The sequence below is a fragment of the Perognathus longimembris genome, chromosome 13, assembly GCF_023159225.1.
Source record: "Perognathus longimembris pacificus isolate PPM17 chromosome 13, ASM2315922v1, whole genome shotgun sequence".
NCBI classification, from domain to species: Eukaryota; Metazoa; Chordata; class Mammalia; order Rodentia; family Heteromyidae; genus Perognathus; species Perognathus longimembris.
The window spans coordinates 23,924,506-23,948,508 of record NC_063173.1 but is presented as its reverse complement, the minus strand read 5'-3'; the positions used below and the strand labels follow the sequence as shown (position 1 = coordinate 23,948,508).

General features: G+C 50.2%; 1 protein-coding gene across 1 annotated transcript in view; it reads right to left on the bottom strand.

Annotated features, from left to right (window-relative positions):
- The window catches only part of Kcnc1 (potassium voltage-gated channel subfamily C member 1), a 40,821-nt gene extending 23,459 nt beyond the window's left edge, over positions 1-17,362 (bottom strand). Inside the window, exon 1 of the mRNA XM_048360669.1 lies at positions 16,541-17,362. Coding sequence (XP_048216626.1) covers positions 16,541-17,110 — 570 coding nt within the window. The 5' untranslated portion in view covers positions 17,111-17,362. The remainder of the gene's footprint in view (positions 1-16,540) is intronic.
- Between the last annotated feature and the right edge of the window lie 6,641 nt (positions 17,363-24,003).

Here is a 24,003-nt window from a genome sequence, read left to right as displayed (position 1 = left end):
TTACAATCACCCCCATAAATAAGAACTTTAAATAATGCTTCCAGCACAGAGCTGAGCACAGGGCAGGTAGATGTGAAGACATCCACTCTGTACTGGCATTTAGCCTGAGCAAGACCCACCATAAGCAACCTTATGTGCTCCATCTCATTTAGCCCGACACTAACTCAGAAGTCCACACTGTGATCAGCTCAATTTTACAAAGAAACTGAGGCTCACAGAGGTTAAGTAAAATGCCCATAGTTATACAACCAAGAAATGATGCAGTTTAAAATTTAAAATCCAGTTTTGTCAGCTCCAGAACACATGCTGCTATCCACATTTCTACACCCCCCCCCCCAAATAACCCCACTTATTGAATGGGTGAATGAATGAGTGAGGGGATGAGGAGCTTTGTGTTGGTGTAAGTATGCATCTGTGTGTGTAAGGTCATCATTGTACATGAGTGAGCATGTGTGTGCAGATGTCTATGTGTCTGCATGTGGGCTCTTTTATGGAAAGGCTTTTCCCTTGCTGTCTTGGTCTTGTGTGTGCTGGAGCTATACTTAGCTGCAGCCGTGACTGTAATGAGCAGTTAGCTGCACACCAGGCACTCATTGGGACCTGGTTTCCCAGGGAGATTGCCGGGGCCAGTGCATATGTGTGTGTGGGGTGGGGGGAGTGTGCAGCTTGGTGCAGGGGAATGCTAGAGCAAGGCTTTGGGAGATGGGGAGGCTGGAGCTTACAGTGCTGTGCTTTATGCAAATGAGAGCCTTAGCTCGAACTGGAAGAATGCACTCCACTCCTGCAGCATAGAAACCTTCATCCAGGCCCTGCCAAGATCAGCTATTGGCCACCCATGCCCATGGTTCCTTCACTGCCCTTGCTAGGCAATTAGACTTAAGTCTTGGTCTTTCAGAACAACAGGAACACCCCCATCTTTACTGCTATCTCCTGTCAGTGGAGCTACACTGCCACCTTGACACACCCTACCTGGGCTACTGAGGCTGGGGATCTGATAGGAAAAGTGACTTCCTCCCATCCGAACAGAACAAAACCACAGGCATGTGGCACAGAGGCCTGGAATACAGAGGGAGACCAGTGCCATACTCACTGCCTTCCAGTGGCTGCAAGAAGAGGGATACATGGAAAATCCAAGACCAGCTTGCAACTTCTCTCCAACCTGGTCCTGGTTTCTTCTTCTTGAAACGGATCTCTCACAGCAGAGAGTGGGCCAGGCCTTCAGATCAGATTCTGCCTCCAGTTACCAATCTGTCATTCCACCATGAGCCCACCACTGTGTCTGGCAATTCCTGTGTGCTACCCTGCCTATCTCTCTGAAGTCCTCTTTCAAGCCCTTTCCTCTAGGATGTTTTCATGTAATGTGAGTCAGATCTTCCTCTGCAGCTTCAAAGGCAAGCATTAGAAATGTTTCTAACCATCCATCCTCTTATCCATCCATTTGTTTACCCATCCATTAAGTTACCCACCATCAGTGTATCAATACATCCACTTCTATCCATCCACTCATCCACATATACCCATGTATTCACCCTTTCCGTCTTTCTCCCACACTTTTATTAGCATCAATTAGTTGTAGAAGGGGATTTTATTTTGACATGTCTATATTTGCATATAATGCCCTTTGATCAGACACATCCTTTCTGTCACTCTCCCTTATCCTTCTGCCCCTTCACCTTTTCATCCATTCTTTAGTACATTTGCCAATCAGTCATCCATCCAACTATGTCATTCTTACCCACAGAACTGCTGTGTTCTAGAACATGAAGGAATACTGGCATGGCTCTAGTTTACCTTCTTCATTTGCAAAAGAAGACCTGGGATCTAACCCTTCATCTCCCACTTACTAATAGAATGGTCTTATACAAATACACCAATCTCTCTAGACCATTTTTCTTTCATCCACAGAATGGACATAATATCAAATCCTTCCACCTCATAAGGCTGTTAAGATGAAGTCTGTGTTGGACTCAGACAAGTCCATTTGGAGGCTATGTGTAGTTAACTCCAAGAAACAAACAACCTCACTGGGTGAGTAGATCAAGGGTCCAAAGTTAGATAGAAAAAGTCTCTGGAAGCACAATGGACAGAGACAGTTCCTCTAGAAGTAGAGGACAGGAAAAGATTCATAAAAGAGGGACCATCAGCTGGGCGCCAGTGGCCATGCCTGTAATCCTAGCTACTCAGGAGGTTGAGATCTGAGGATAGCAGTTCAAAGCCAGCTCAGGCAGAAAAGCTCGAGAGACTCTTATCTCCAATTCACCACCAGAAAAGCGGAAGTGGTGCTGTGGTTCAAATTGGTAGAGTGCTAGCCTTGAGCTGAAGAACTCAGGGACAGCATCCCAGGCCCAAAGTTCAAGCCCCACAACCAACCAAAAACAAAACAAAAAACAAACAAACATAAAAAGAGGGACCATCCAAGCTAGCCTCCAAGGATGCATCCTTTTATGTATACAGAAGAGAAAGAGGGAATTCTTGGTCCACTAAACCGTATAAGCAAAGGCAAGCAGGGAGCTACATTATGCTAGGGAGAAGCTGTTAGTCAAGAGTGGACAGTCGGCAAAAGCAGGATAGGTGGGATTTCCAAGAGTGGTGCAACAGGCTCTGGAAAAGGTTGTGGAGATGCAAAGCCTCAGCAAGCCAGAGCGAACCCATGATTCCAGACTCCAAGGCTTGCACTCAAATCCCCAGACTGCCAGACAAGGAAAAAAAAAATGCCTGGTGACAGCCAGGCCTCAGGAGACACAATTCCTGCCGCCCAGAAGGGAAGCCAGAGCCTGGCATTTCTGACCTTTGTGCTGCTAAATATATCATTGGTGACAGTGGTTCATGGCCCCGAGGCTGTGGGGCCACCAGATGCGGCTTCCATGGCCTTCCTCCACATTTCTGTGGCTCAGCCAGGGTCTTATTATTCCTTAGGGAATCTGAGTCCAAAGCTGGGGTGACAGTGGTACCCTAAGCTGCCAGATCCTATACTCAGTAAATGGCTCCCAGATGCCAGGCACTGGGCTGAGACGAGGGCTCTGCCCCCTTAAGAGACTCATCACACCACAAAGTCAAAACTGTCATCCCCATAGTGCATGTAAAGAAACTGGTGCTCAGCTGGAAGTCACCTGCTCTAACTCATACTGCTGCCAAAGGAAGACCAAAACCTAGTCCTTGGCCAGGTCTCCTCTGCCCTGCCCTCTTCTCATACTCCCTGCCCTTGAGCTCTCTCCTCTGTACAGACTCCTTCTTGGAACTGTATTAGCCCCCTCACAAAGCATCTTTCTCCTCTTACTGGATTCTCCAACATCTCGAGAGGTTTATGGCACCATCACATGATTTTTATAACTAGGGAAATGAAGGACAAGAAGCATAAGAAATGTGCTCCAGGTATGTCACTTGGTCAGGGTCCAAATGAAGAGCACCCACGGCAACTGATCAGGGCCCACCCTTAGCAGATGACTGCATGTGGGTTTACAAGAGTGCAGCTGTGGCCTTCACCCCAGGGATCTGCCTAGCTCCAGGTAGCCCAGCGGGTGACTATGTTCCTTACAGCTGCTCAGAGAATCCCTGAGGTTGAGCATAAAAAATTAATCTCCTACTATTGGCCCTGAAGTACATTCATAGTCTCATTCTAGTGACAAGACCCAAGGAAGCCTGCTCTACCAACCTAGACAAAGTCTTCAAGTCTGGGGCTCTATAAAGACAATGCTTGCTTATCAGTTCATATTCTCCTTTCAGGATTGGCAAGGTCAGCATTTAATGCTGGGGCCCAATAAACACAATGCTTGTTTATCAGTTTATATTCTCCTCTCAGGATTGGCAAGGTCAGCATTTAATGCATTGTGTCCTAGAAAGGTGCCTTGCCTGAAAAAAATAGCAAGAGTGACCATAATGTATAATGTGCATATTTCATGTACTGTGGACTGAGCTGAAGAGCTTTCTATAGCTTATTTCACTGGGTCCCTACAGCAGCCCTTTGGCCTGGGGGACTTGGGAGCTGAGAAAGCTGAGGAGTACAGAGGTCCCATAGTCAATGGGCAGGGTTGGGCACAGGCAGTCTGATCCCAATGTGACCAGGCCATGGATCTCTCCACTAAGTGTCTCCTCTCTGCATACCTATAGTAGGGAGCAGAGGAGCAATGATTAAGGACAGAAAGAACTGGAACAGTCTTTGACAGGCCCTTATATCCAGCTAAGAAAATAGCTCATATAGGCCTTGCCCAGCCTAATGGCATCCTCACGTGGCCCCAAATAAGCACCAATGGCCTTCACAGAGAAGATGGAGGTTACCTTTTACGCTGAGGTATGAGATCTCTCCACAGAGGGCCAGCTTGTGTCCCCATGGCCAGTAGGAGGCAGCAGAGGGCAATGCGTACACAAGCATACTGATCTCTGGGCTGGTCAGCTTAGGAAGACCAAGGAATAGGCTGTGGCGGCAGTAGACCCCACCATCAAGAGCCCAATGCTGTCCTTTCTGACCTATCACTGTCCTTTGGCTCCCTGAGCCTGGCTTGGATGTGCCTCCTTACTGTGTTTTGGACCTAGCCACCTGCCTGTTCAGGCTTTTCACACCTCTCTTCCCCTCTGTTGCCAGATGTCACATGGCTTCTTCCCACCCCACCTTCCCTGCCACAGGAGTTAACACTGCCACCTCTAACACACTCCTCACCCCAGACACATCCTGACATAACTACTGTTTCTTCCTATTCTCTCTACACTGGAAAGTAAGGACTTAACTAGATGGTATGGGTTCTGTTTTTTCTTGGTCCTATTCTCAACTTCCAAAGCAGTGTTTGCCATAGCAGGCCTGTGTTGATACCTGCTGGATGAGCAAGAAGAGTATGCATGTGTGCTAACAGCGGCCTGGGCGAGCAGGCTCACCAACTCTATGTGTAGACAGGGGTGTGGGACAAAGGTTCCTCCCTGTACAGCAATGGGGAGGACAGGGACAGTGAAGCTGCCGTAGACGGTGAGACAGGCAGAAGCAAGGCTGGCAGGCTGACAGGGGGCAGCCTGGGCAGGGCCAAGGTGTAAGGGGCATCTGAGGCCCTGTACAAGCTGGACAAAGCTTCGTTTGGCTGCTGTGGCTCAGGTCCAAGTAGCCTCTGAGCCTGGGCACAGTGAGGCTGGCTCCTGAGGCCCCCTAAGCTCAGCTGTCCAGGGCTGCCCCTGCTAATATTAGCCTGTCTCCACCCAGCCTGGCGTCAGCCTGGCGGGGTAGCCCAGCATCCGAATAAGCACTGCCCACTGGCACCAATAGGAGCCCTAAACCCAGGCCCCAGGCTCTAACGTCCTAAGCTAAGAAGCATGGCCGCTATCCTATAGTCCTACACAACACTGGCACACTTGTCAGCATCTCAGGTCTCTGGGCTTGGCTTCCAGCCAGAGCTTGATGTCAGTGGCCTTCCTTTCCTCCCTCTTTCTCGCAGGGCCAGCAGAAATTCTGTCATCTCTCTCATGCTCTACTCCACCTGGGGAGGAAGGAAGCACAAGAACAGGCCACTACAACAGATGGGGAGAGCAAGGCTCAGAAGGAAGTGCAACCTGCCCAGGATACACAGGGGTGTGGTGGAGGATCAAGACTGAATCCAAGTCTGCCTCCCAGAGTGGCACTCCTGAAAGCCAGTCTAGGAGACTTAGGAAGAAGGGGCTCCAGAAGCTAGGGTAAGTAGGATAACCCCAATAAGAAGTATTTGTAAGGTGAAAGAAGGAAGCAGATGGGGAGCAGGTGAGAGTGTGAGTCTTCTGGGGCTACCAGCTGGTGTAAAGAAGATAATGGAACCCACAATAATTAAGCACTTATTATGTTCTAGGCTCTGGGCTAAGTGCTTAACACATTTAATCCTCCCGACTTCCCTATGAGTCAGGTGCTATTAATAGCCTTCTCTTGAGGCACAGACGGGTTAGGGAACTTGTCCAAGGTCACACAGCTAGAAAGTGTGGAACAGGGGTTCGAATGCAAGCCTCTGGCTCTAGAGGCTTGTCCTTAAGAGAGAAAGGGCCCTGGCTTATATTGCTAAGGTCAAGTAGATAGGAAGTGTGTGTGTGTGTGTGTGTGTGTGTGTGTGTGTGTGTGTGTGTGTGTGTCCTATACTTCTATTTTTTTAATTGAAAAATGACTGAGGCTTGAGGAAGGGATATTTGGGATAAAAAACATCCTAGACCTTCAAGAGGAGGAGTCTGTTTTGAAAGTCTGTGACTAATACCTAGAACTTCCCACAAACACAGCTGACAACTGTGTGGAAGAGGACAACAAGAGGGGACAGAGAAGGAGACTGAGGGTGGAGGATGTGACAGAGAAAGACCTGGCTGGCCTTCAGTGTCCAAGAGAAGTTGGACATGGGGATTTGGTTGTGTGAAGTGAGATTTGGGAACTTGCATGTCTGGGCTTTGGATGCTACTGTCATGTCCTGTGACTCTGGCTCTGAGTAGTGGGACTGAGGCAGTGTGAAGGAGGAGTGTGGAAAGAGAGGAAGAACTAGGATCTTCTTCTGGGCCAGGGTGGCTACAGTGACAAGGATTAGATCCCCTGACTGAGGCATGTAGCAGTGCTCTACCGTGGCCTGTTCATGGCCGTGCCAGGTTCGGGAACAGAGGAACTGTGGCCCTAGATGAAGCAAGGGAGCAGCAGCCAAACACAGACAGGTGTGGTAGCCATGTCTATCTGACCTTGCGCACCCCACTTTTTTATTCAATAATTATTTTGTTTGTCTTTTTTTAAGGCAGGGTCACATTAGGTAGCCCAAGTTGGCCTCAAACACACCCTCTTCCTGCCTCTGGCTACTGAGTGCTGGGATTCAAGGTGTGAAGTATCACATCCAGCCTTTGATAAGTACTTAGCGCCCATTTTGTATCAGGTCCTGCTCTAAGTTCCAAGGATAACACAGCTTGGAGGGGGGGAGAGAGAGAGAGAGAATACTGATCTCATGTAAGTGAGAAAAAGAGAATAAGCAGTCAAGCAAGCAAGAAGCAGGTATAATGTACAGTCTGCTAGATGATGGCAACTGCCACAAAGAAAACAGGCTAAGGAAAAGGGGAGGACCTGGAGAGTTGCAATCTGAGAAGATGATACTTGAGTACATACCTGGAAGCAGGTGAGTAAATATCTGCTGAAAGGCCCTGGGATAGAGAGGCCAGAGCAAGGGCAGCCCAGAGACCGAAGTGCAGACCATGTGCTGCAAAGAAGCTGAGGGGTCCAGATAAACGAGTGACACATGAGCAGGAAGAACAGGATGGGGAGACTTACATGGACACTTAGAGCCCTCAGAAGAACCTAAAATTCTCGTCTGAAGGAGACCAGAAGCCACAGTGAAACAGAAGAGAGGGCTGGTGTGGTTACAAGCATGGCCCTGGTTTGCCCTGTTGAAAAGGAGCTGGAGCAGGGCTAAGATGGGGAAGACAGGACCCTTAGCAATAATCCTGCAAGTAAGAAGATAGTGGCTTCAACCAGAGTAGCATGAAAACAACAGCATTTGCTGAGATGTGAGAGAAAGAAAAGAGCCCAGGATGATTCCCAAAGCCTTGGGCTGAGCAGATGGATAGGTGGAGTGGAGGTGTTTGCCCTCAGGCCCCACCATACTGCCACCGTTGGCCACAAGGGAAATGACAGTTACCCACACAGCTCTGACACCTTGCAAATACCATCTAGCCCTCTGCATCTTGATGCTTCCCCTCACCACACACTATGGCCTGCATGAGCCTTCTCCGACTCAAATGCATGTGAATCATCCAGAGATCTCATTAAAATGTGGATTCTGACTCAGGAGATTTGAGCTGGGACTTGAGACTTTGTTTCGAATAAGCCCTCTCCCTGTTCCCTGATGCTGCTGCTGTTGAAAGAGGGTCACACTTGTAAGCCTGCCTGAGAGCTGGTGAGCCTGTCAGGTAGGGAAGCTGTGAATCAATGAGTGAAGAAGGCTGAATGAAGAGGAGAATCTTTTCAAAGCCTTCCACTCAGGGCTCTGACCCACTTGGTGCTGGTCCCTTGCAGTTTACCCATGTCCTAGAAAGCAGCTATGCCATAGTGTGGAAGGAGAGAGAAGGAAGAATTTGTTTGATTTCACCAACTCCTCTGTGATACTAAAGTATTAAGTGTTTGGATTCCCAGAAGTCCAGAGCTAAGAGAGGCCTAGTGGTCATGTAGATCAATCTCTGTGTATTCTAAGTGGAGAGACTGCAGTCTGAGGCCTTGCCCAAGGTAGCCTGGTTGGTTTAGTTGGGTGATGACAGATCTTCCTCTGATCTATTGCTTGGTTCCCACAACCTTGGTTTTATAAGTGGCCTCGTGGATTCAAATACTTGGGCCAGTCTCTGATCCTGGAGATCAGAGATTGTTCCCAACCCCAGGCCAACTAAACGGATCCACTGGTTTCTAGCTTGAATCATGCAAAATTTAGGTGACTCAGTGGCCAGCTTAGAACCCTCAGTCCTAAAAGAGGTCAGTGAGGACAGGAGCAGCCAGGCTAAGTGCTAGGAAGCTGAGGGATGGGACATCCGTTCAGATTATAGTAGAAAGGGTACTGAAGTGAGAGGCAGGGGATAAGCAAAATCCCAGAAGTTAAAATGAGAGCTGAAGACCAGGAGGCCAGAGAGGAACCTGGCAGAAGGAACCAGCAGGAGACATGGCCAAGGGCCCCTGAGCAGAAGGCCTCAAATGTGGATCTGAGGAGCAGCCAGCATTCCTTCCATGCATCATCTCACAAGGATGACTTCACATCCTCCCCAGTTCCTCTGCTACTTCCCTTCAGTCTGGAACTATATGGATGGGGCAGGAAGCTTTTGGGCAACTGCGAGGACACCTTCTTCCTTGAGAATTTCAGCGTATTTCCTTAACCCAACCTGACCCAGCCCTCGCCTGCCATTATCCATGTCAGAACTTGCTGACAATCCTTGAGCACCCTGGTCGGAAAAAGTGCTTGATATTGGGCACCAGATGGAAATTCAAGCCAATGGAAATTCAGAATGATGGGAGGCTACAGGCCATTTCAGCCCTAGAACATCTATAAGAAGCAGCACTGGGTGGTGTTCACACACTCCTGAGGCAGGTAGACCATGTTTGAACGTTAACATAAGCTAGGTGACTGTGGATAGGTTACTTAACCTCTCTTAGGCCTCAGTAGCCTTACTATGATATTGGTATGATGATAATAATATGCTTGCATGGGAGTCTTATGAGAATATATGTCATGCCCTTGAGACAGTGTCTGGAACACAGTGAGTACTTTAATGAATAAGAATATAATAAGCTGAGAAAGGAAGCATTCTGCAAAATCCTGCTTGGAAGACATCAAGTCTGGGGTGACTAACCTGAGGAAGTGTTAAGCAGCTATATACAGCCTGGGAGGACAGGAAACAGCTTGTTCTCAGGGGAGGAAATCAGTGGAAGTAGTAAGAGAGCAGTGTGCCTAGGTTAGGTGTGGAGTTCTTTTAAAATTGAGGACCTGGGGCTGGGAATATGGCTTAGTGGCAGAGTGCTTGCCTAACATGCATGAAGCTCTGGTTTTGATTCCTCAGCACCACATAAACAGAAAAAGCCAGAAGTGGTGCTGTGGCTCAAGTGGTAGAGTGCTAGCCTTGAGCCAAAAGAAGCCAAGGACAGTGCTCAGGCCCTGAGTTCAAGCCCCAGGACTGGCAAAAAAAAAGAAGAAAAGAAAAGAAAAACAACAACAACAAGAACAAAACCTGAGGACCAAAACAAGTATAGGTAGCCAGGTCCTGGGCTAAGAGCCTGGGCTGTGATTTTAAGTCTCATTGACTCTCCTATGGTCTTGGGTAAAGTATCTGTCCTACATGGTTGAAGATAGGGACAAAAATTCTTTGCTAGGCTAAATTTGGTCAGGTTTTTAGTTTTCCATGGCCCACCTGTGCACTTCCTGTGAAATTCCGTTTTAGCAAAAGAATCTTCCAGTAGTTTATCCAGAATCTCCTGTTCTTGGTATCTGATCATCCTCCATATCTGACCATATTCTTCACCCCACCACCCAGTGATGTCTGATCACCTGACCTGGCTTCATCAAGAATCCTGTTGTTGGGTTGGTTTGGCCAGAATCCCTCTTATTCTTGATGCTTCTTAATAGTAGTTTTCTATTCAATGACTCCCACCCTACTTCTTGGTTATAAATTGCCACTTACCATTCTGAATTTGGAGTTGGCCCTACTTCTCTCTCCCAGTATAAAGACCTCATTACAGCTGCCTTTGTTTCTATTGTGATACTTGTGAATAAAATCCACCTTACTGCAGAGTGTGCTTTAGCATTTATCACAGAACAAGTTTTCTTCAGCAGCATTGGAGGTGGCCTGAGAACCCACTGGCCCCTTCAGCCACATGCACCAAGAAAGCAATCCTTCCCACACATGTAGTTCTTAAAAAGTGTGGCAGCCAACTTCCCCAAAAGCCTCTCAGTCCCTCCTTTTCCTCTGAGCCTCCTCCAGAGATGGGAAGCTGGGACTGGGGCGGTGGCCAGACTGGTCCAAAAGTGACAGGAGGGAGCGGCTCAAGGCCCTGACCTTTTGGTCCAGAGTGAATACACTGGTCATGAGACTGCTCAGAATAGCCAGAGAACTATATTCAGCTGTTGTGGGAGGCCCAAAATCCCTGGCACAGGCAGTGGGTCCTGGAATAATCCCCCACCAGATCGCTTCCCTACTTCTGTGACAACCCATGTACTTCTCTGAGAGACTTGAGCCAATAACCCCCAAAGCTTTTGGGTCATACTAGACCTCCTGAGCACATATTCTACCCCCAGGCCTGCCCTTAGAGACTTCAAATGAGTTCTGGCTTAACATAAAGTACCAGTGAGCCCAGCATTAGGCAATATGGGTTTTATCTGTTCACGTGTCATCCCAGGCAAAGCACTCCTCTGAGGCTTCAAAATCCTCGTCTGCCATAATGGCTCATACTCTATTGGGTATATAAGATGTTTGGGGCCCAAGGGGATAACAAGACTGTTAATTAATATGTTATCACAAACTAGGTGGCTCCTCTGAAGGGAAAGACCCTGGTCTGGAACCCTGACCCAGCTTGTACGACCCAGGAAAGACACTGCTGAGGAACTGCTCTTTGGAGGTGTTAAAGATAAGAAGTGCTGGGTTTGGGTGTCTGTTGCCTGTAATCTTAGCTACTCAGGTGAGATCTGAGGCTCATGGTATAAAGCCAGCCCAGGTAGAAAAGCCCATGAGACCCTTATCTCCAAGTGACCAGCAAAAAGCCAGGAGTGGAGCGATGACTCAAGTCACAGAGTGACAGCCTTGAGCACAAAAAGCTAAGGGAAAGCAGTCAGGCCCTGAGTCCAAGCCCCAGTATCAGCACAAAAAAATAAGGAGTGATGAGCCAAGAGGACAGAGTACTTCAGAGAGAATAATAGAGGCAAAAGCCTTGAGGTAGGAGAGCACGACATCTGTAAGAAATTGACCTACATTTTGGGGTTGGAGCTTGGTGAGCACTGAGTGGAAGCAGACTAGAGAGGACTGGAAATACAGACTAAAACCATGGCATGGGCTGGGGCATTGCAGAGGCAATGAGGTAATCTGACAGACCTGAGAGTTGAGAAAGCTCTGCGGTTATCAAACGGAAAATGGATGTAGAAGGGCCAAGTGCTAGAGATGGGAAAGCACCGAGGAAGCTGCTGAAAAGGTGGGCTTTGGGCAATGATGGCTTGAAGGAGGGCGGTGGACATGGACGTGGAGGAAGAAGATGGAGTAAAAGATGGTCATGAGGTAAAACGATGAGGAAGCCTAGAGGAAAAAGACCAGCTGCACATGTGCATTGAGCAGCTGCTGTGTGCCTGTGGCAATCCACGTACCTCTGTGGATCTACCTGTACCTCTGTAATCTATCCTATCATTAGTCCCATTCACCAGGGAAGAGTCTAAGGGACTTTGACTAGATGATGCTTGGCCTATGATTTTCATTTCTAGGAGGTGCACGCTGGGGGAGGGACTTGGAGGTACCATCAAAGACAGGAGGAACTCTATAAAAGGATCAGGTGCAGGTGCCACACTCCTGTAATCCTGGATACTCAGGTGGCTGAGATCTGAGGATCATAGTTGAAAGCCAACCCAGACAGGAAAGTCCATGAGACTCTTATCTCCAACTGATCACCAAAAGGCTGGGAATGGAGCTATGGCCCAAGTGGTAGAGCATCAGCCTTGTATTGGGGCTGGGGAGACTCAGGGATTATGCTCATGCCCTGAGTTCAAGCCCCAGGAAGGAAATGAAATGGATCATTGGGAGGAGAACACTAACCAGATGGGGGCACGCTGTGAAGTACACTTGCTATGGCTAGGGGGATACCACCAGCCCCTTCTCTGTTGTTCATGTGCTGTCCTGATTTAAAGCGGGCCCTAACCTGGGGCTGAGCTGGGGCTGAGCTGTCTAGGAAGTCCCTGGTAACAGCTCTGTCCCCTATTCTTCCTAAGGCCAAGCTGAGACTCTAAGAAGTCTTGTTCTCAGCAACTCAGTGGAGAAATGTAAGTCACTAGCTGGGCTCTTCATTCTGTCCTTCAGGTGAATTTTCTTTCCAGAGAGCTAAGAGGGAGTCTGGAAGAGGAGGGAGCAAGTCAGGGACAGACACAGGTTAAGGAGTCTGAAGAAAAATGGGCAGTAGGATGGATGGAGAAAGGGATTCTCCAGCTTGAAAACCACTGGTCTTCTGTGGCACTTGGACAGTCAAGTGAGCCTGGAGGGGCATATGTTACCATACTCATACTCACAGAATCCCCTATACACACACACACACACACACACACACACACACATTTGAGACACTCTATGACCTGCAACCTAGAGATCATAACTTCCTGATGTGCCACAGAAAGGTGCCCCTGGTGACATGTAAATCAGAGAAAAAGGCCAAGGGCCTTAGACCTGAACTGATCCCAAAGGAAGAAAAGAAGGAAGGCTTCAAATCAGTTGCTCCAGGCTGCTCCCAACACCTCTGTGACTGTGTGTATAAAGACTGCCCATCCCTTGCCTCTACTTGCCTCTCAGCACTTGCTCAGCATCACCTCTGTGACACTGCTTGTTCTATGAATAAGCCCTTTACTATATAGTACCATCGTCATCCTTACCTTACCCCCACCCCAGGATACAAATGGGGCTCATCTTATCCTCATTCACCCCACCTCTGCAGGCTGCTGTCCTGGGGAGCACAGAAGAGGGAACCAGCTGCTCTCACTACCAAAGTCACCCTGCAGAACGAAGCTAGGACTTCCCACCCCAGCTAAGCAGTTCCTACCTTCCAGGGCTACCACGAGGGAGAGGTGACCTCACCATGGGTCCACACACTCACCACTGAGGAAAGCTCTGCACAGAGACTTGCTGGCATGCCGTATTCCCAGGCCACACAGGGTCTCTCATATCCAAGCACTCAAAACAACACTGACACACACACAGGGGCTCTCACAGTACATACTGTCACACAGAGGACCTCAGAGTCTCTCTCTCTCTCTCTCTCTCTCTCTCTCTCTCTCTCTCTCTCTTTCACACACACACACACACACACACACACATAAACACACAGTCTTCTATACAGGGGACATCTGACATGCACAGATGGTACAGGCACACAGTCCTACACATACACACACACATAGAGCTCCACATATACAGTTACACACTTGCCACACATGTTATGCTCACTCACAGACACACTGCAATATCTTTTTCATACACATATTCTCTCCCATACAGCATCATACACACACACACACACACACACACACACACACACACACACACCACCTCTCAAAACACAGAAGCAGACCTTTACATCCAGAGTGCTCTGACACAGGGACCTCTCATAGAATCACAGCCTCAATATGCCTACCCCACCCCCCTCCAGGCACCTACATGTGTGCATCCAGTCTCACTCACCTCACACATATTTTTATTCTCTCACAGAGGCAGATGGTGTTATATCTATACAATACTCTGGTCTAGAATCTAGAATAAAAATTGAAATCCCAAATCCTGACCTACCAATCTCTGGAGGCTTAGGTCCCCCAGGGAGGGGAGAAGGAGCAAACAAAGGTGACAGCAGCAGCAGAGCAAAGATGGAGGGGGAGGAGGGCCCGCAGCCACTGGGCTTTGCGCAGACCAGCAGACCAGCAGGCAGCAGGCAGCGCAATGCAGCTGGGCAGGCGGCAGGAGCCTGGGTTCTAATCCCTGCTCTGCCCTTCATGCCTATGTACATGGAGCAGCTCCCTCCCCTCATGGATTTCTGTGTTCTCATGTGTTACCTAAGTGAGCTGGAAGGCCCTAAGGCTGTCTGTGAGGTTATTAGGGAAGGAAGTGGCATAGATATGCTGGTGTGTGTGTGTGTGTGTGTGTGTGTGTGTATGTGTGTAGTGAGAGAGACACCTGCTAACACCCTTCTGAACCCTCCCCCCACCCATATATCTTTGGCTGCCCAGCTTTTTCCTGAGTCAGTTCTTCAAAGAGCATTCATTTAAGAGGTGTAACCCCCCCCCACACACCCCGCCACAAGACTCTTCAAAATGGTTTTGTTCACCAAGACCTCAAGCCACACTGGGTCTATATGAGGAAAGCCCATTCCAGTGGCAGGAGATGGGCAGGGGAGGGCACCAGAATATGCCTCACTGACCCTTTCCTAGCCTGAAGCTCAAAGTCACTTACTGGAGCCCTCAAATTGAGTTTAAAGAAGGGGATGAAGGGGCCCAGCCCCAGGGAAGAGCTAGGAGGCTGAAATTACCATGAGAAAGTTGGGCCTATCCCCTTGTTTCCAGAGGCTAAGATGAGAGAAAGGCTGCCAAGGTCATATACAAAATAAAAAGGCAGCTGCTCCAGTGCAGGCCTTTGCCCAACCTCCCTTCCTAGCATGTATAGGTTCAACCTCTCAGGCCTCTGCTCCAGCCCCTCCCCATAGCTCAACACTCTGGTTACATAATCCTCTAGCTCTGGTGGCCTCTGTCAAGAAGGAGAGGGGAGGGGAAAGAAGGGCAGAAAAAAGAGAAGAGAGGCCTCAGAGGGTCTAAGTCTACTCTGGGGAAGGCAGGGAGGTAGTGGTCAGCTTAGGGGAGAATATGGTTCCAAGAGACTTGGAGTCAAGTTCTGCTTGGCCTCTAACTACGTGGGTGACCTTGGGCAAGATCCTCAGTGGCAAGATGGAAGGCTACTCTGTCTACTGCCCCTTACCCCATACACCTGTTCTAGGATGCAAAGTACAAGACTCTGACCTGCTGTTCCCCTCTCATCCATACCTTCCTACATTTTAGCTGAACTCTTCCAGGCCTCTGCATGCACAGCCTGTCTCTGCTTTTGGACACTTCATTAAGCCTTAGCTTTTATAGACTTCTGCCTCTCACTCCAGCCCCCCTGGCTGTAGCCAGGCTCCTGGCAGGAGGGAAGGTACTAGGGCAGAAATGACAGCTGAACAGAGTCAATATTCTGCCCAGGGGTGAGATTTGGGGGGAAGGGGAGAGAAGCTCTGTTTTAAATCCTCATCTTTGCCCCTCCTCCTCAGGCCTTGGCTGTCCTCTGGCCTCTGAAGTCAGAGCACAGGAAAGCCAGGGGAGTTACTTCCAAGGTATCTGATTGCTGCTACCAGTGTTTCATTCGGGCTCATGGACTGATGATCCAGAAGCAAAGGCCCTTAGAACCTATAAGATCCCCTCCCTCATTTTAAAGATGAGGTTACTAATCCAGAGAGGCCATCTGAAGGACCAAGGTCAGCAGTAGGGTACCCTTTCTCCCTGGCAAAAAATCTGCTGTCATTAAAGGGGAGTGGCTGATGATGACACACCCATCTCACACACCTTAATCCTAGTATTCTATCATCCCCATGCTGTGCCCCCAACCCACCCATCCAGAAGCATAGGAATAAGCCTAGGGACCAGATTAGCTCCGTTCTGTCCTCCAGGACCAGGTCTCAGAGGATCATCCTCCCCTGTCTCCTAGGCCAGTCTTGCACCATTTGTCTTGCTATTAATTAGCTACTTCTGGGACCACTTCCTGAGGCTGCTCCCTGGAGAGGGGCCCTCTGTCTTAAACTGCCACATAGGCCTGAGGCCTTCACCCTGGTCCAGGAATGGCTTCAGAGACCCCTTACCTACGAGGGAGAAAGGGCTCCCACTTCTCTTCCAGGTCAAAGGGCAGTTCACACCTTCATACTGTACATCTGCAAAGATAAGCGTGCACGAACAGGTGCTCATGCACTCTCCAACATACACAAATATTCACGCATTCCCACTTTACCCACCCAAATATACACTGCCACACTAACATAAATATGCACACACAATCTATTCATACAACACAAACACACCCATTCATACTCACTCATACATATTAAATTCTGCAGCACAGATATATACACGCAAAACCAGCCACCATGGCAAAGTTGCTCCTTCCCTCTTACACAGGAACACCACACACACACACACACACACACACACACACACACACACACACATCATACACGCCCCTCCTTCAGTTTTGAACTCCCTAGGCGCCGGTTTTCCAGTTCACCTTTGCCCGCGGGAGGTGGAGGGTGAAGCCTTCCTCTCCCGGTTTTTCGGATGGATAAGTTATCACTTACCCGCGCATAGCGGGATGAGTAAGGGTCCTCGAAGAGCGCCCAGATGCGCGGCTGCCAGCGGCGCCAGAAGCCGCCGGGCCGGCCATCTGGAGAGTCACTGAGCGCCAGTCGTTTGGTCATCTCTAGCTCGTCCTCGCCGTCGCCCGAGTCGCCAGGACCGTCGGCGTCGGCGTCGTCGGCGCTGTTGTCCAGGGGCGCACCGCCAAAGCTGTCCAGAGCCTCCTCGGCGTCGCGGTGCTGTCGGTATGTCATCCAGCAACAGGGCTCCACGTCGGTCTCGTCGATGCCCCAGAAGGCCAGCTCCTCCTCGTAGAGGGGCCCGCACACGTCGGCTGGGCAGTGCAGCTTGCCCGTACGGTAGTAGTTCAGGATGTGCGCGAAGACGCCCGGGTGGCGATCGAAGAAGAACTCGTCGGAGCGTGGGTCATAGTCGAAGTGACTGTGGGCGTCGGGCTCCGCCAGCCAGGCGAGCCGCGTGCCGGGCAGCGTGCGCAGCGTCGAGCGGTACGTCTGGTGGCGCGTGCCGCCCACGTTGATCACGATGCGCTCGCTCTCGTCCCCTTGGCCCATCGCGGCGCCCCCTTAGGCATGGCGCGGCCCAGCGACACCCATGGGAGCGATCGCCAGGGGGAGATGGCGCTGGGGAGGGGGCGCGTGGCCTCCTCCCCCCTCCCCCCAGCCGTCGGGTGGGGAGGGACAGAGGATCGCGGCTCTGGTCACCCCAATGAGCGACCCAAGCCCCTGGAGGGGGGGGTCACTTGCGGTCAAGTGCCGGTCTAGGGATGTGTGCGAGAGATCCCAAGGGTCCCTAGGCGCCAGATGTTGGGGAGGGGAGGGGAGGGAGCTGGTCTGGATACGGAGGAGAAGGGAAGTAGAGAGGGAGGGAGAGAGAGAGGGGGGAGGGAGGGAGGGAGGGAAGAAGGGGGGCGGCGCTCAGCGGCGAGCCCCGGGAGGAGGAGAAAAAGGGTGGAGGGGCCGGGCTCCCATTACCATCTCAGCGGGAAAATGGAGAAATCGACACAAAGCTTTTTTGGGGGGCGGGGGTGAGGTCAGCTGTTCCTGGGGCCCGACCGAGAGACCAGTCCCCAGGAGGGGGAAGGGAGGAGAAGGGGCCGGGAAATTGGCGCTCGGCAGTGCGGTGGTCGCCGCAACGCGCTCCGGGACGCGGGGGAGAGAGATGCTGGCTGCTTTCCTCCCTGCGTGGCCGGGCTGCAGCTCAGAGCTCGGGGCGGTCTCTGGCCCCCTTCCTCCTTCCTTGCCTGGCTGCCTGCTCCCCTTGGCGGCAGTCGAGTCCGCCCGCCCGCCCGCCCGCCCTCCTGGTTCCTTCTCCCCGCCTCCTGGAGGAGATGGCGGGTCCCCTAGGCAGGGGCACCGGGGTGCTGCCCCGTGGGGCAGCCGCTGAGCGCCGCGCTGGCTGCGCTTGGACTCGATCTGGGCTCCGCTGGGCTGCGCTCGGACTCAGGCTTCCGCGGCGGTGCTGAAGGGACAGCTCCCGGACGGCTGCAGAGCCGCGCTGGGCCGGGCGGGGGGTTCTCTCGGCCGGGTTTGGTCTGAGGGGTGGTCGGCGGGCGCCGGCTCCAGTGCCTTGGCGCCCCTCGCTCCGCTCCCTGCTTCGGGTAGACGGGTGGCGTTGCCAGCCGAGGCGAGGAGGGCCCAGCAGGCGGGGGTGGCGGGTCGTGGCGAGGCCGGCGAGGCCGGGGAGGCAAGGCGCGGAGCGGCTGCTGCCGCCGCCGCGACGCTGCTGCCGCCGGGCTGCTGCTCCGCCGCCTGCTCGCTTGCTCGCTCGCGCGGTCCGCGTCCAGCCCGCCGCTCTCCGGACACGGGCACACGGCGCGCGCAGCCGCACTCGCCCCCGGAGGGAGGCGCCGCGCTGGGTCCTAAAAAGCCCTGCTTCCGCGCCCCCCTCCTAGCCCTGCGCCGAACCCGGCCTCCCTCAACCCCAGCACTGGGGGCGCCCGCCCCGCGCCGCTCCCGCTGCTCTGGGGGAACCCGCCGACGCTCCGCCCTCGGGGAGTGCCACTGGATGGGCGGGGGCTCCGGGAGATGTCTGGGCCCGCGCCCCCGGGTCAGACTGAGGTGAGAAGAGCGTTGGCATCCTCTTCTTTCTTTCCACACCGAGGACTAGCTCACGCTCCTGGTGAGGCAGAATTTTCTGGACACTTTGACCTGGACTAGTACTGGTCACTTCCAGGAACCCATTTAATACCGACCCTCCCCACAGAACCTGGAGTCCACATGACTGTACCAGAGATACCCTCTTGCATGGGCTCCAAACAACACCTCTCATCCACCTACATCTGGCCCTCCTAACACTCCATTACCAACCAATCCTGGATCCTTGCGCCAGGGATTAACTCCTTTCCACCCCTTTCTGCTCCATGGGCCCGTCCTAAGTCGATATTGGCTTTGTCCTCTATGAGTGCCACTGGACTCTAGCCCATGGATTCCACTGCATAGATTCTCCCACACTAAATGGAGGTCACTTATGAAAAGGGGAACAGCTGCTCTTAGGCTTTCTGAACATTGACAGCCCCTCCTCCCCTAAGAGCTTCAGCACACTCCAGGATGTAAGCCGTGTGTGTGTGTGTGTGTGTGTGTGTGTGTGTGTGTGTGTGTGTCTGGGTAGGAGTAGCTGCCTGCTGGAATTTCTACAGCTTCAGAACTGAATCTGTAAGTGGTGGTTCCAAGCTCAAAGCCCTCCAGCCTCAGTTTACTTAGTTGAGCAGTAACTCCTTTACTCCTTACTTGTTGCAGGTTCTGTCCCAGATCACAAGAGTACAAGGGACAAATCAGCCCTTTGCCTCTAAGGGGTTCCTGGTCTTTTGGGGGAAGTGGGCAAGTGGGATTGCAATGGAGTTGGGGAAGTCAGGCCCATTTCCAGGGGATGCTGGGCTGGGAAAGAGACTTATTGATCCCAGCCCAACTCAATCGAACACAGGCTGCCTAGGCAATGGGCAATTTAATTAAGACAATATGAAGCTCTTATTTACCTGTTGGCACTTGCTAACTGTGCAGACAGCTGTCCTTCTGTGCTGACAGAGGATCTTGTGAGCCTGAGGATAAAACTGTGCCAGTCTCTCCCTTGTGGAGAATCCCAACCCAACCACAGTGAAATCTGTGTATGATGTAGCAAAGGGTTGGAGAGGTAGAGTGGGGCAAAGACCAGGGCCAGGAAGGAAGATTGGAAGAAAGCCAAGGTAATAGACAGATGGGAAGAGACAAAGAGATATCTGGGGCTGGGGTGGCATCTCCTTCCTCCACAGATTGATATGCATTATTTCTCTAAATAAGAGCTGTTTGCACTCCAGTCTCAGAGGAAAGCAGGGATGAGAACATTCTCCAGTGTCCTTTTCACCATGATCAGTGAGAATCCCATCCCATAATCATGAAGGGACCCAGCCTGACCCATCTTCAGACAAGACTCTTAGAAAGCTCTGCCCTGCCCATAGGAAATGATGATAGGATATGGAGACCTCGGAAGCAAGAGAAAAAGATAGACAGTGGGCCATGGACACAACTCCAACTGGTAGCAATAAAGATTGAGAGTGGCAAGAAAGGGTCCTCTCCAGATCTTTCTTTCCTTCTAGAGAGATATTTAGTCTCTCTTCTACTTCAGGAAATGTATGATACCAATAACAGGGGTGCAGGTTACCCCTCTTCCTTGCCTTGCAGAGCTATATGGGACCAGAGTTTAGCTCGCTAGCCTTTCTGTAGTTCATTTAATTTTCATAATCTCCTCTGGGAATTCCTCTTTGATTCCCTCCCTAGGGCCCAGGGCACAGAAGTGTAGGTTGTTTGAGAAAGGCTAGGAGAGAGGCTGGGACCCTAGAAGCCCAGCAGTGTCAGACTATGTAAGTCTAGGCCCTCTAATGGAGACTGAGTCAGGAAGAGCCATCACAGAATTGCCTGCAGGCATTACCTACTGGTGAGTCCTAACAGGGAGCTGCAGTTTGACCTAGGTAGAGTTAGGCCAGGGTCAGAGGGAGAAGGGAAATAAAAGTTTCCATCACACCCTAAGAGGAGCTTTCTTAGTAGAAGAGGCAGCTGTCCCAGAGCTTGTCCCACACTGTGCTACTTCAGAATTCTCACTTAGATCCTTGATGGCATGCCCTAGCCCAGGCCCCAAGGCAGGCTCACCCTGCTTCTCTATCCTCAGCAGGACATAAAAGTTCCTTCTCGCACTTCTCCTTCACACTGAGAAGGCTGGCATTTTCAGAAAGCCCAGAAAAAACAAGATGACAACACAGAAGGAAAAATACCAAAGAAACAGAGACAGTTGGGAGGAGTTGATGACCCAGCCTTAGCTTCTTATCCATAAACATTACTTACCATCCCTCAGCCCAGCTGAAAACCATCTTTTTTCCATTTTTTTTTTTTTTTTGGCCAGTCCTGGGCCTTGGACTCAGGGCCTGAGCACTGTCCCTGGCTTCTTCCCGCTCAAGGCTAGCACTCTGCCACTTGAGCCACAGCGCTGCTTCTGGCCGTTTTCTGGTATATGTGGTGCTGGGGAATCGAACCTAGGGCCTCGTGTATCCGAGGCAGGCACTCTTGCCACTAGGCTATATCCCCAGCCCCTCTTTTTTCCATTTTTGAGCAACCCCCACTTTGTCCTCACAGAGGAAGTTTTTATTGTCTGCGCAGAGGGTCTTTAGTGGCTGTGACTGCTGGATGATGATAGATGAGAACATACTTCCTGATTCCAATTTCCACTCCACCTTTGACCTTGGGCCAAGTAATCAACCTCCTGTGGCTTTTGTTTATCACTGGATGGGATTAATATCCATCCCTATATGACATTAACTCCTCAGCTCTGGAACTTTTCTGGCTCAAGCCAGAGAGGAGAGGGCTCTGGGCTTCAGGAAGTACCCCACTATGGGAATGTCTAGAGGAAGAGTTAGGCAGGTTGGAGTTTAGAAAACAATGAAGGAAAGTTTAAGGCCAAGTTTGGCCTCTGTTCTCACACCTGGCACTTGCACTTTAGAGCTGGTCTGGCTGGGCTCTGGAACTAGCCCAAGTCCATCCCCCAGGCCTTTTGTCAGGGTTGGCACACCCTCCATGCTGCCCTCCCAGGTCCTGAGCCCCAGCATTCCTGGTAGGTTAGGCTGCCATCTTGTGGCCAGGCCTGGAAACTAATCTAAGCTGGAGTGTGGGAGTAAGGCTTTGGGTATCCCTGGTGAGTTGTGGGATTGGCAGGTATCCTGTCCCTGATAAAACTTGTTTCCTCTGATGACTGAAGGAACAGAAAACTTAAAGGTGCCTTGGCGAGGATTTAATAATTTTGGCCACAAGATCTGTAGCTTAAACTTATACAGGTACTTCACCTGAACTAGACAAGAGTGGGGCATACAGCTATTCCTTCTTTTTTTTTTTCTTCAAATTTTTATTATCAAACTGATGTACAGAGAGGTTACAGTTTCATACGTTAGGCATTGGATACATTTCTTGTACTGTTTGTACAGCTATTCCTTCTTGTAACTTGTGGGATAGAGGCTCCTAGATATCATAGATCAAGCAAATCCTAGTGAGGAATTAAGGTAAAAAAACACTCTGGCCACATAAGGAAGTTCCTAAACCAGGAATTCTTCACTGATAACACTTTGGACCAGATAATCTTTTATTGGGGGCTGTAAGGGTGCTACCCTGTACATTATAGAAGGTTAGCAGGCCTCAGTCAACTAGACGTCATTCTCTCCTAATCTTGATCATCTAAATGTCTGCAGACTTTTAGACTTCAAATGTCCCTTAGGATCAACAGTTTCCTGCAGTTGAGAGATTGTTGATCTAATCAGATTTTACAAATACCCTCCTCCCCCCCCCCCCCCCGCCTTTTTTGGCTGCTTACTAGCTGTGTAAACCAGTTGCTATTCTTGAGTAGACTTCCATTTCTCTATCTGAATAAAGGAAAGGTTCCATAAGATAGTGTCTTACATCCCCTTCCGTTTCTCCTTTCCTTCTGGCTCCCTGAGCAACCAGCCCTGCCCCACCTGTCTTAGGCTTCTGCTGTTTCTCAGCCTTAGGCTATCAGCCTTAGGCTTGGCCTTTGAGAAGCTTGGGCTTTCCTCTCCTCCCTTCAGCTGTGGGTGAGAGGCAGAAGCTGTGGATGCTGAAAACTGTAGTGCAGATAGGTGCATTGGTGCATAGGTGTAGGGATCGTGGGGGTGGTGTGGGCACTTCTATAAGCAGGGGTCACCGAGCTCTCCTTCCAGAAGTCGCTGGTTCCTCTGAGGCTCACCTGCTGGGATCTGGCAGTTCTCTTGGGTATGTGCCCTGTGGCACACGAGTGTGCACCTGTGTGAATCAGCCCACAAGTGGACATACCCAACAATGTGCCACGATGGAGCCAGGTGGTGTGAGGCCTGAAGTCAAGACATGTTTTAGGTCACTCTTTAGGAGAAAAAAGGAATTAAAGTTTAGGAGAAAAAAAGGAATTAAGTTTGGGACAAAAGAAAACATTTGCTTAGAAATTAGAATGAAATACAAAAGTTTTAAAGCTGACCAGTACAACGAAGATTTTTTAAAAATTCAAGCAGGAGGGAGAGAGGGGATGGTGATGGAACTTAGTGAATAAAAATGGTTTTTAAAATCCAGAACTTTTTTTTACAATTGCCTAATACACTTATCTAATACTTTTAAGTAGTTATATTGGAAGCATGAAGTATGCCAACAAGACAGTCGCAAACTTTTTGGCAATTATGAAATGGTATTTAATAGAACACTGATGCAAGCTCCATCAGAGATGACTGGGTATGAAGTGTTCCGCCCCTATATAACTACATTTTTCTATCAATGGGAATCTGATTTAAATTTCCACATTAATTTACCATTCCCAGGCAAGGTTAGTGCCTTTAAAGATGCATACATGAAATGTAAAGGGCCCAGGGTAGATAAAAAGATCCTTCTCATGTTTGAAACAAGATCTTGCTGTATTGCCCAGGCTGGCCTGGAACTCACAGGCTCAAAAATGATCTTCCTATTCCCCAAACCAAGTATGTAGAAGTAGAGTTGCAGGACATCATGTCCCGCTTTAGAAGAGGAGCAAAACTGGAAAGCTTACATTTCCTGATTTCAAAACCAACTACAAAACTACAGTAATCAAAACTGTATATTAATAACCTAAGACTAGATACATGCATAGATCAATGGAATAGCTTTCTGTATCTAGAGATACAGAATTACTTATAGGTAATTAAATTTTTGACATGAGTGCCAAGATAAAGTCTGTGGAGAAAGAATAGTCTTTCAAATTAAAAGCTGCTGGAACAACTGACAAGCCACATACAAAAGAGCACATTTGGGCCCCTTCTTCACACCATATAAAAAACTGAAAATGAATCAAATGCCTAAATGTAGGAGCGAAGATTACAAGAATGCCAGATACCAGGACCTCATATCTACACTCCTAGTTAGAGATCTGAGGATCTTGGTTTTAAGCCAGCCTGGACAGAAAAATCTGAGATACGTTT